This window comes from Dioscorea cayenensis, chromosome 5 (genome assembly GCF_009730915.1).
Source record: "Dioscorea cayenensis subsp. rotundata cultivar TDr96_F1 chromosome 5, TDr96_F1_v2_PseudoChromosome.rev07_lg8_w22 25.fasta, whole genome shotgun sequence".
Lineage (NCBI taxonomy): Eukaryota > Viridiplantae > Streptophyta > Magnoliopsida > Dioscoreales > Dioscoreaceae > Dioscorea > Dioscorea cayenensis.
Window position 1 is genome coordinate 26,128,526 of NC_052475.1, and position 10,091 is coordinate 26,138,616.

Below are 10,091 nucleotides of genomic sequence, written 5' to 3' on the forward strand. Positions count from 1 at the left end.
CTTATTTATTTATTTTCAAAAAAGGGCATGTGCTTGTAATATCCGTGACTAATTACCCAGAAAATTTTTAGAGTTAATATGTTTGGCATTTATTTTCGTGCTTGAGAAAGGCAGCCAATGGCGAACGGTTTGAGGTGGACCCTAGGTACTCGTGTCACTCGTCTATTGGCTGACCAACGTGTCTGCAGTGTACTGTAACTTTACAGTGTTCCGCGGAACATCATACTCAGCCACTTCCCCTTTCAATATTAAGGAGGGACTAAAAATAATAAATCTCAAAGCCGTAAGAAAGAAAGAGAGAAGAAGGTATTCATGGCGAAGCTGCTTCTCAGTATCGCATTCGCTGCCGCCCTGATCTTGCTCGGTACTATGGACCTTTCATCATTTTCTTGAATGCCAGATCTTGAGATTAAGAGTGTTTATTTGATCTATTTACTCTTTTTACTTGATTTTTTTTTTTTTTTCCATGAAGTTTCTGCGAAAAAATCTGGGGATGTAAAGGACCTTCAGATCGGTGTGAAGGTAAAGAAGCAAGATTTCTTCGATATTTTGCAAGCTTTTGTTTTATCAGATCATGTTTCTTTTGCATTTTTTGTAATTAGTTTGGTGGATTGGTTAAAGAGTAGTAGATATGAGATGATGCCAGCTCCTTTTGTATAACGAAGATAAATTATATAGTCAGATTTGTGATAAAAATCACATCTTTTGGTTGCTTACTGGTGATTTTGGGTATGAATGTAGGATTATGATGTATGTACACAGGAGACTCAGATTTGAATGAATATACTAGTTTTCCTGTTTATGAAAGGATCTTTGCTAGCAGCGGATGATGAAATTTGTTTAGGATGTAAACAAGTTAGTTTTAATTGGCGACTAAACTTTGCCAGCTTTTTAGTTGGAAAACATTTTTTTTTTTTTACTGGTAGAATTTATCTTTTGTTTCTGTATTATGACCTTGGATGTTTATTCTGACCCGAAAAAGGTCTCATAATACTGTCCTGAAAATGTAGGTCCTTTGTTTCTTTTTCTTTTTTATAGTAGATTTTTTTTTTTTACCCTTTTTTTCTTTGTTATTTGTAATGCTAGCAAACCCGAGATTCATTATTGTGTTGATGATGAGAATCCGTATAGATGTATGCTTGCATCATTGCATCAGATGTTGCTCATTTCATAGTTTTAATTGGTCTATGTGGTTGCAGTTCAAACCTGAATCTTGTGACATCCAGGCCCATAAAGGAGACCGGATCAAAGTACACTACAGAGTAAGTTATTTTCAACTTTTAAAGTTTATAAAGAAGTGCATTGTTTTAGAGTATACAATTATTGTCCATTCTTTTTTATTTATTTATGTTGGATTTACACTACGCACTTTTAATATTGTCTCAATGTACATTTTGTGAATTTATACATGTTGTTATTGTATTTGGACCAGTGTTTTGCTGCCTTTGCGGTTTGTTTCATCAAATGCCACTTTCCTTTTCATGTAAAAAATTTGCTCTCTTCAGAAAGAATTCTGAAGTGATATTTAGGGCACCAAAAGCTTGCTTTGGAACTGTAGAAATTTCTAACTCACTAATATATGTTATAATGTTGATTTAGTTAGGTGGCTAATGGTTTAATAGGCCTGATAGCATTGGTTTTTTACTTCAATCATCCAGGATAAGAAACCTAGAATACCACTAGAAAAATCCATTTTCATGAATTTCTGCCGCAATGGCATTTACTAGGGAAGAAAATCTTGATGTAAATTTTACCGTTAAATAGAAAACTAGGTCATAAAATAAGAATACTGACGCTAGTTTTCAGTTTCTAGAACAATGTGTATCAATCGTTGATGACAATTCAATTGTCTTGGATCAAATTGCTACAGATGTCTTTTAAAATTGGTTTAACTTTAGATGTCCCATTTGTGATGCTTTAGCCAGTCCCTTGTTTTTGCTGTCAAGATAAATGCAGGGTAAATCAGAGAGGACTATGTTATTGGTGTGTGCATCAAAGAAATTGTAAAATTGATTTATTGTTATTGTTTTTTTAGCAAGATGTGTGCACATGATTAAATATTCATTTTAGAAGATTAAGACCAAAGCAAACTGATTCCTACATCTCCTGTGGAAAGTGGAGCAAAGGATCCGTAAAATGCTCAAATTTATGAAGGAAAGTGGAAGACAAAAAAAAATTGTGAAAAGTAATTAATGTATTTTGTTCCCTGTTGAATTCCCTATAGGGACAATATTTATGCATCAAGTTCTGAATATTTATATTTATATTTATATTTATTGTCACTTGGTGTTCTGCCATGCTTAGATCTCATATATTTCAGCTGAAGCAGTCTTCCCATTTTCCACATGTTGTTAATGAATTCCTTTTTATGCAATAGGGGACACTCACAGATGGAAAGGTTTTTGATTCCAGCTTTGAGAGGGGTGATCCAATTGAGTTTGAGCTTGGTGCTGGTCAGGTGATCAAAGGTATGTGATGGAGCATGGACAAGTAACGAACACGCTTGACATTGTTAACTATCAATTATCAAGTGATTCTAATTAATTTTGATGCATGTTCGTGTACCGTCTTCCAAAATATCAGCATCTCAATGATATTGCTGAGTATAAGTAAAACATAGTTATCATTTATTCTTTTCCGTGAACTAATAAGCTGCTCTTACTAACCAATAGGATGGGATCAAGGAATTTTGGGTATGTGTGTGGGTGAGAAGAGGAAGTTAAAAATACCATCCAAACTTGGCTATGGAGATCAAGGATCACCTCCCACCATCCCAGGTAATATTGAATTTGCACTCCATTTTCTTTTTCTTTTTTAACCAAATGTGTACAAAATCTTCATTTTACTTTCTCTGCTAGAATCAGAGTTAATCTAGTATTTGCATCCATAAACATAATTGAGAAGCCCTAAGTTCATATCACTGAAATTTCTCTGCCCAGACTGGATTTTTGTGTTGAATGTTGAGCAGCACTTGGCTCTGCTTCAATAATTTCCAATTGCTACATAAGTAATCTTTCATCCTTGTAGGTGGAGCAACCCTAATCTTTGAAACAGAACTTGTTGCGGTGAATGGGAAAACAAAAGCCGAAGATAAAGCATCGGAGAGTGACACTGAGCTGTAGCAAACTGGAGTTTTGTTGACATTAGTTCTTGCCATCATAAAGTTGCAGTTGTTAATGGACATTTTAGTTTAAATGTCTAGGTTTTCACTTTCAATTGATCGTTCACGGCGGAAGCAGATCTATCATTTTTAATTTTCAAAACAAATTAATGCAGTGACAGAGTTGTTCTTTGATGAAGGTTTTTCATTGCAAGTTTTCACTCTATCTGAATTTTTTTTTTTTTCCTGAATGCATTGAACTTCTTGACTTGTTGATAGTTTTGAACACACAGTTCAATTATGTTGTCAGAAATCGCCAACGACCTTTGGGTCTATTGGCATACGGGTCGCCGATAGAGCTCTCACCGAGTGGTGAGAGTTCGATTCTCGGCTGAGGGTACATTTCTGGGAGTTGTGAATAGTGGTTGTGTATGGGTGGTTCCAACCGCCCACGTGAGTGTGGCCCCATCCTCATTTATTCCACCGAGTCTTGTGCACGGGTTCGCCCCGCTCCTCTTTTCCAAAAAAAAATTATGTTGTCAGAAATCCTAAAACTGAATCAAAGGTCCGTATTAACTACTTTCTCCGTTCCTTTTTATTTGCTGTGATTAATTGAATTTCACATACCAAGAAACTTAGAATTTCCACAAAAAATTTATAAAAAAAAGTTAGATTTTTAAAATTGCCCCTAATTTATATCATCACATTTCTCTCTCATATTTAATTCTATGAAAAGAATTGAATATAGTATTAAGGGTGATTTTGAAAAAAATAAATAAATATTTTTTAATGTTAGAAAATGACAAATAAAAAAGAACATGGATTTGTGACAGATAAAAAAGAACGGAAGGAATAGTTCTAACCTGATCATGCCCAAATTTCAATGAAAAAAAAATTAAACCCAAATTAAAAAAATAATTTAAAATCATGATAATTGTACAAGTTTGTTTGCGGCGGAATTTATGAACTCAGATTTTTTTTTAAAAAAAATATTGATAATAAAAGATATTAATTTTACCTCATCTAATGGCTCAAAATTATTATTCGATGGGATAGTGCCTCTAATAATTAGTTAAAATTTTAAATATTATTACAAAAATTAAGATGAAATGAACAAAGTGAAGTCAACAAAAGTAAAAAATTAAAAAAAAATTATGACATATTAAATATCAAGCTATTTTCTCAGCAACACTAATAAAGTTATTGTGTAAAATTGATATTGTTGAACAATGAAAAATTGTTTGGGAAATATTCATATATCAAAACCCAATTTTTTTTAATTATATATGTAATGAGCTGAAAAATCAGATTATTATTATTATTATTATTATTATTATTATTGTTATATATGTATATAATTGTCGCCTTCATTTTCCTTCCCCTCGTACTCAATCCCCTCTTCTTTCTCATAAAATTTCTTACTGTCTTTACTATAAAAATATATATCCAAATTTTACAAATACATATATACATATATATATATATATTTTATTTATCACTTTTACTATGGTGTTATTATTATAGGTAAAATTCGCCTGTAAAAGCTTTCATGTGATGTGACTTTAACAAGGCCTCTAGAATAAAGAAAACATACAGGGTGTTTTTCATAAAAATAGAAGGACCTCTCTAGAAGAATCGCTATTATTCTTAGATCCCATTTTATCAATTTTTTTTAAAAAAATCTCTATTTCTCTCTCCTTCGCGTTCTCAATAGAACCCTCTAGAACACTAATCCTCCCCTTCCGAACTCTCTCTCCTATAAAACCCTAGCCTCTCTCCCATTCTCTCTATCTCTCTCTCACTCTCATCATCAGCAACTTGGAAACCCTAATCTTCTGATCTTTCTTCGATTGTGCGCTCTTTGGTTTCTCTTTTGTTCTTGATCTGCAATGGATGAGGATTTTGATTTCTCAGCTGGCGATGAGATGATGAACGACGGCATGGGTATGCCCAATGAACCCCCGGCTCTGAAGGTCGGTGAGGAGAAGGAGATCGGCAAGGATGGCCTCAAGAAGAAGCTCGTCAAGGAGGGTGAGGGCTGGGAAACCCCTGAGGTTGGCGATGAGGTTGAAGGTACACTAACACTGATGGATCTCTCTCATTTTTTAAGAAAGTTTTAGATCTAATTAGTAAGTGATGGAAAAATGATAGCATGTTCGAATTTTGGCAGTGCACTACACGGGAACGCTTCTCGACGGGACCCAGTTCGATTCGAGCCGTGATCGCGGGACGCCGTTCAAGTTTAAGCTTGGCCAAGGTATTCATCCTTTTTGTTTTCTCTTTCTTTGAGTGCTTTCTATGTTTATAGTGTTTATAAAATGCTTTTTAATTTGTTAGAATTTTTTGTGTTGTATATCAATATTTATTTATTTGTAGATTATTGAAGATCTAATTGATGTGTAGTCACTACAGAAATTCCATTTTCCGAGTTGTTATTTTGAAATTTTTATGACCTAATTCTTTCATGACAATATAATGAAATTTTGGGGGGTTTTTTTTTCACTTGTCATTTGCTAATTTATAGAAGTTTAATGTTGCTAAATGCTAATTTTATGTGTTTGACATTTTATTAGTCTGGGGCCCTCGGTACCTTAACGGTGTTTAGAAATGGGTTAGAGATGGGAAGGCAATAAGAAAAGGATTGTTGGGGAAGTATTGGGAATAAGTTTAATGGTAATAATCGTTATTTGGTTGAGAGCGATACTCTTATCACATGTTGTTAGACCTGGCTCAGTCCGTGCATGGGATAAGGCAAGGGGGGTGAGGGGTCAAGGGTTCAACCGCGGACTTTCCGAAATTAACTAATATATTTAAATAATATTTATGTTAAATGAAAATAAATTATTAAATAGCTTGACATAAAATTTAAATGGTGGAGTTTAAATGATTTAAGTTGGAAAGTGTTCTGTTTATAAGTTACAAACTCTCCTAGACTTCTTATTATGTTTCTTTCACTTTTGAGTGAAGTGGAGGAGGGATTGTTGCCTTAGAAATAAAGCATTTTGAAGGCTTAAACTTGCTATTAAGTGACTGGGGTATATGTTGCATGTGGTCTTGCCTAAAGTTGACCCAACTCAAGTAGAGCCTTAGTTTTGGTCTTTTGGGGCAATTTTTTTTTTTAAAAAAAAAGAGCCTTTTGGCCTGGTCAACCCACCTGGGTCATCCAGGTCCCAGTTGGACAGCCTGGTTCAGCAGGCTAACCGGACTGGACAAGTGACAATTCCTGGTTCAACTGTTGTCCTTTCTGATTTGGGTTAATATGTCTATATTAATAAAAATGTGTCCCCATGATGCAAATTTATCTTACTAGGTAATCATGGGAAAATATGTCTATATATATGTATACACGCATATCATATAGGAAGGAACTATCAAAATAAAAAAAATTTATAAATGCATATTTGTAGAACTCCTTGGATTTTGGGAAATTATAAATCAACAATACAAGGGAATTAAAGAATGCGGGTATGGTAAACGTGCCATCCTCTTAATCTGGAACAAGCTAATAATCTTGGGTGAAATTTCTAGGGATAAGGAGCTTACTTGGTATAAGGGTTTTTATTTCTCAGAAGATGCAAAAGACAAGTTTTGGTTAACAATCACTGAATGGTGAAATTTCTAGGAATAAGGAGTTTACTTGTTCCATCTCCTTATCTTCTATCGAGGCACCACCCAAATGAATAAAACAATTTTAGAAAACATTGGTGGTTCTTTGAAAGATATTTTCCCTTTTTGTTAAATTAATCAGGTTTTGGTAAAAATGACAGTAAAAAAAATTGGTGGACCTTGTTGGTAAAAGCTGTTGGTTGAGTGATTTGTGAAAATGCATCCGGATAAGAATTTCTAGATGGCTAGATTGTAGTGCTGTTTGACTTTGCTGTTCTGTGGTTAATTATATCAGACATGAATTCCTTGTAAGTTAAATTTATATGCCACACTGTACTGTAGAACTAAGCAACATTACTTTTTGCCTAGCCATGTGAGAAGCTGCAGTGTACTTTTTCTACAATTATGAGCTCAGTTTCTTCTAGCTTTACAGGGGATAGTTTTTGTTTATTTACAGTGACTATGCTCATCCCATTTTTGCTTTGCCTTGTCTGTGTCTTTTGTGGGTATACCACATCTATGATCTACTGCTTTTTAAGTGTTGCGTCTGACCTTTCCCTTTGTCAATATTTTTAATTTAACTATTATTCCTCTCAATATCTAGCCTAGTGTGGATTCTCTACTCAGACTTAACTAAGAGTTGGATTACACATTAACCTGCAAGGATATCTACTACTCTGATTATCTGACAAGGTTGGAGAATCTTCTTGTTGCTGCTTTATTTAAAATCTGTTTCTTTTTTGTTTCTCTGTTATCAGGTCAAGTAATCAAGGGATGGGATGAAGGAATTAAGACAATGAAGAAGGGAGAGAATGCAATCTTCACTATTCCTTCTGAACTAGCATATGGTTCTTCTGGTTCTCCTCCCACAATCCCTCCAAATGCTACACTTCAATTTGATGTTGAGCTCCTCTCTTGGGCAAGTGTTAAAGACATATGCAAGGATGGTGGCGTTTTCAAGAAGATTATTAAGGAGGGAGAGAAGTGGGAGAATCCAAAAGACCTTGATGAAGTTCTTGGTATGTACTCAAACACTTCTTTGAACTTCTGTGGCTTAATTAATTGAGCATTTGAGTAATTTAAACAACGTCAATCTGTGCAGTGAAATATGAGGCCCGGCTTGACAGTGGAACTGTCATCTCCAAGTCTGATGGGGTTGAATTCACTGTTAAAGAAGGTTAGTTTTGTCTTATTCGTGCTCCTGATTAGGGATTCCATTTTTTCTACTTTTTTTTTGGGTGGGTTGACAGTGATATTTCTGGAATAGGGTTCTTCTGTCCTGCATTGTCAAAGGCTGTGAAAACCATGAAGAAAGCTGAAAAGGTTCTGCTCACTGTTAAGCCGCAATGTAAGTAAACACACTGTAAAAGAGAACTAATGTGTTATGCTGAATTGGCTTCCCCAATATTGACAACCACTTCCTGTTCAGATGGATTTGGTGAGAAAGGTAGGCCAGCCAGTGGTGATGAAGGTGCTGTGCCACCTGGCGCAACACTTAACATAGATCTTGAGTTAGTCTCATGGAAGACTGTCACTGAAGTTGGGGATGATAAGAAGATTCTCAAGAAGGTGCTCAAAGAAGGAGAGGGTTATGAACATCCTAATGAAGGGGCAGTTGTTAGAGGTATATCTATCATGGCAGAGGATATTCTGCATTTTGGTTATTGTCGTGGACTTTCTAACATTTTCTAATATTGTTTCTGGTACTGTAGTGAAATTGGTTGGAAAGCTAGCAGATGGCACGGTGTTTGTGAAGAAGGGTCATGATGATGAGGAGCCACTTGAATTTAAGACAGATGAAGGTTAACTATTATTTCTTATGGAACTTTGTTTTGTTGTCCATTCTAGCTCATAGAATATGAGCTAACCTATTGGTTTAATGAACAGAACAAGTGATAGATGGACTTGACCAAGCTGTGTTGACAATGAAGAAGGGTGAAGTTGCTCTTTTGACGATCCCTCCCGAACATGCATTTGGAGCCACAGAATCAAAGCAGGATCTAGCTATTGTTCCACCCAATTCAACTGTGTCCTATGAGGTCGAACTTGTCTCCTTTGAGAAGGTAGCCTCACCTCTTTGGTATCTTCCTGTATTGGTCCATCAGTGTATTCTTGCTGGGCATTTCTTTCTGATTGGCTTGAATCGAATGTGCCTTGCATCACATGCAGGAAAAAGAGTCGTGGGACTTGAACACTGCAGAGAAGATTGAAGCAGCTGGCAGGAAGAAGGATGAAGGTAATGCCTTGTTCAAAGCGGGAAAATATGCAAGGGCTTCTAAGAGATACGAGAAGGTATAAAGATTGTTCCACACAATATATTATTTGAATGTTATTTTCCATTCATTTTTTTCTTGGGTCCTGATGAGTTTGCTTTCTAATACAGGCAGCAAAGTTCATTGAATATGACTCCTCGTTCAGTGATGAGGAGAAGAAGCAGGCGAAAGCACTGAAAGTTACATGCAACCTTAACAATGCAGCTTGTAAGCTTAAGCTTAAAGACTACAAGCAGGCAGAGAAGCTTTGCACCAAGGTATTTCTCAGGCTTTTTAAGCTTTTATGTTTTCATTGGTCGAGGATGGAAATATCATGAGGAAAGATGTAATCATTTAACTTGAAACAACTACCACTACCAGGTGTTGGAGATCGATAGCTGTAATGTGAAAGCCTTGTACAGAAGGGCACAGGCATATATACATCTTGTTGATCTGGATTTGGCAGAGGTGGACATTAAGAAGGCACTCGAGATTGATCCTAACAACAGGTAAATTTTATTAGTGTTTTTCTTAACTTTGTTTGGTTAACAAGATAAATCAAGGTATTTGATTGGTGGTCTGTTTTTTAAATTGATCACAGGGATGTGAAGCTGGAGTACAGAACTCTCAAGGAGAAGGTGAAAGAGTATAACAAGAAAGATGCGAAATTCTATGGCAACATCTTTGCGAAGATGAGCAAATTAGACCATATGGAATCAAATGTAGGACATACTCTCTTTACAAATCTAAATATATCTGCATATTTTTTTAGCTTTCATAAATTAATTATTTCTTTTGTTTGTTTTGTAGAAGGATGAGGAATCAAAACAGGAGCCAATGACCATTGACAGTGCAGCATAATTATAAGTATGACCTTGTAGTGGATGTCTGGTCGTGTGCCTGCCCCCTTTCCTTGTTATCTTTTGATTTCATCATGGCAAAGCCATATTTTATGAATTGCGGTGCTGTGAGTTTAACAGAACATTTGCTAAGCTAATAGCAACTTTCTTGTTATGGTACTATAAAACTGGAAACATTGTTTCTTGCCTTTTAGTTTTATATATAGACCATGTACTCTGCCTTTGTTCTCTTTTCTGGGTTTTGTATAAATAAAGGCCATATTGTGTTTTATA

The 10,091-nt window shown here is 35.3% G+C and overlaps 2 protein-coding genes across 3 annotated transcripts; both read left to right on the forward strand.

Annotated features, from left to right (window-relative positions):
• Nucleotides 1-259: 259 nt before the first annotated feature.
• On the forward strand, nt 260-3,299 carry LOC120260471 (peptidyl-prolyl cis-trans isomerase FKBP15-1-like). Its single transcript, XM_039267953.1, has 6 exons — nt 260-364; nt 473-522; nt 1,200-1,262; nt 2,378-2,468; nt 2,673-2,777; nt 3,028-3,299. Exons 1-6 carry the CDS (start codon nt 313-315, stop codon nt 3,120-3,122), a joined length of 456 nt encoding a protein of 151 aa, XP_039123887.1. The 5' UTR covers nt 260-312; the 3' UTR covers nt 3,123-3,299.
• Nucleotides 3,300-4,821: 1,522 nt separating this feature from the next.
• Nucleotides 4,822-10,091, forward strand: LOC120261379 (70 kDa peptidyl-prolyl isomerase-like). 2 transcript variants are annotated; one of them, XM_039269255.1, is made up of 13 exons: nt 4,822-5,173; nt 5,271-5,357; nt 7,465-7,725; nt 7,809-7,883; nt 7,974-8,054; nt 8,136-8,330; nt 8,419-8,508; nt 8,594-8,769; nt 8,876-8,998; nt 9,090-9,236; nt 9,340-9,467; nt 9,560-9,680; nt 9,772-10,091. In XM_039269255.1, the coding sequence occupies exons 1-13, from the start codon at nt 4,990-4,992 to the stop codon at nt 9,817-9,819; spliced, it is 1,716 nt and encodes a 571-aa protein (XP_039125189.1). In that variant the 5' UTR covers nt 4,822-4,989; the 3' UTR covers nt 9,820-10,091. The 2 variants fall into 2 exon arrangements, with proteins under 2 accessions (XP_039125189.1, XP_039125187.1); XM_039269253.1 differs by having other exon boundaries at nt 4,824-5,173; nt 9,769-10,091.

Coding starts and splice junctions, on each gene's coding strand:
- LOC120260471 (XM_039267953.1), top strand. CDS start 313: ATGGCGAAGCTGCTTCTCAGTATCGCATTCGCTGCCGCCCTGATCTTG. Junction 523..1,199: donor ACCTTCAGATCGGTGTGAAG/GTAAAGAAGCAA, acceptor ATGTGGTTGCAG/TTCAAACCTGAATCTTGTGA. Junction 2,469..2,672: donor TGCTGGTCAGGTGATCAAAG/GTATGTGATGGA, acceptor ACTAACCAATAG/GATGGGATCAAGGAATTTTG.
- LOC120261379 (XM_039269253.1), top strand. CDS start 4,990: ATGGATGAGGATTTTGATTTCTCAGCTGGCGATGAGATGATGAACGAC. Junction 8,331..8,418: donor TGAAGGGGCAGTTGTTAGAG/GTATATCTATCA, acceptor CTGGTACTGTAG/TGAAATTGGTTGGAAAGCTA. Junction 8,999..9,089: donor CTTCTAAGAGATACGAGAAG/GTATAAAGATTG, acceptor TTTCTAATACAG/GCAGCAAAGTTCATTGAATA.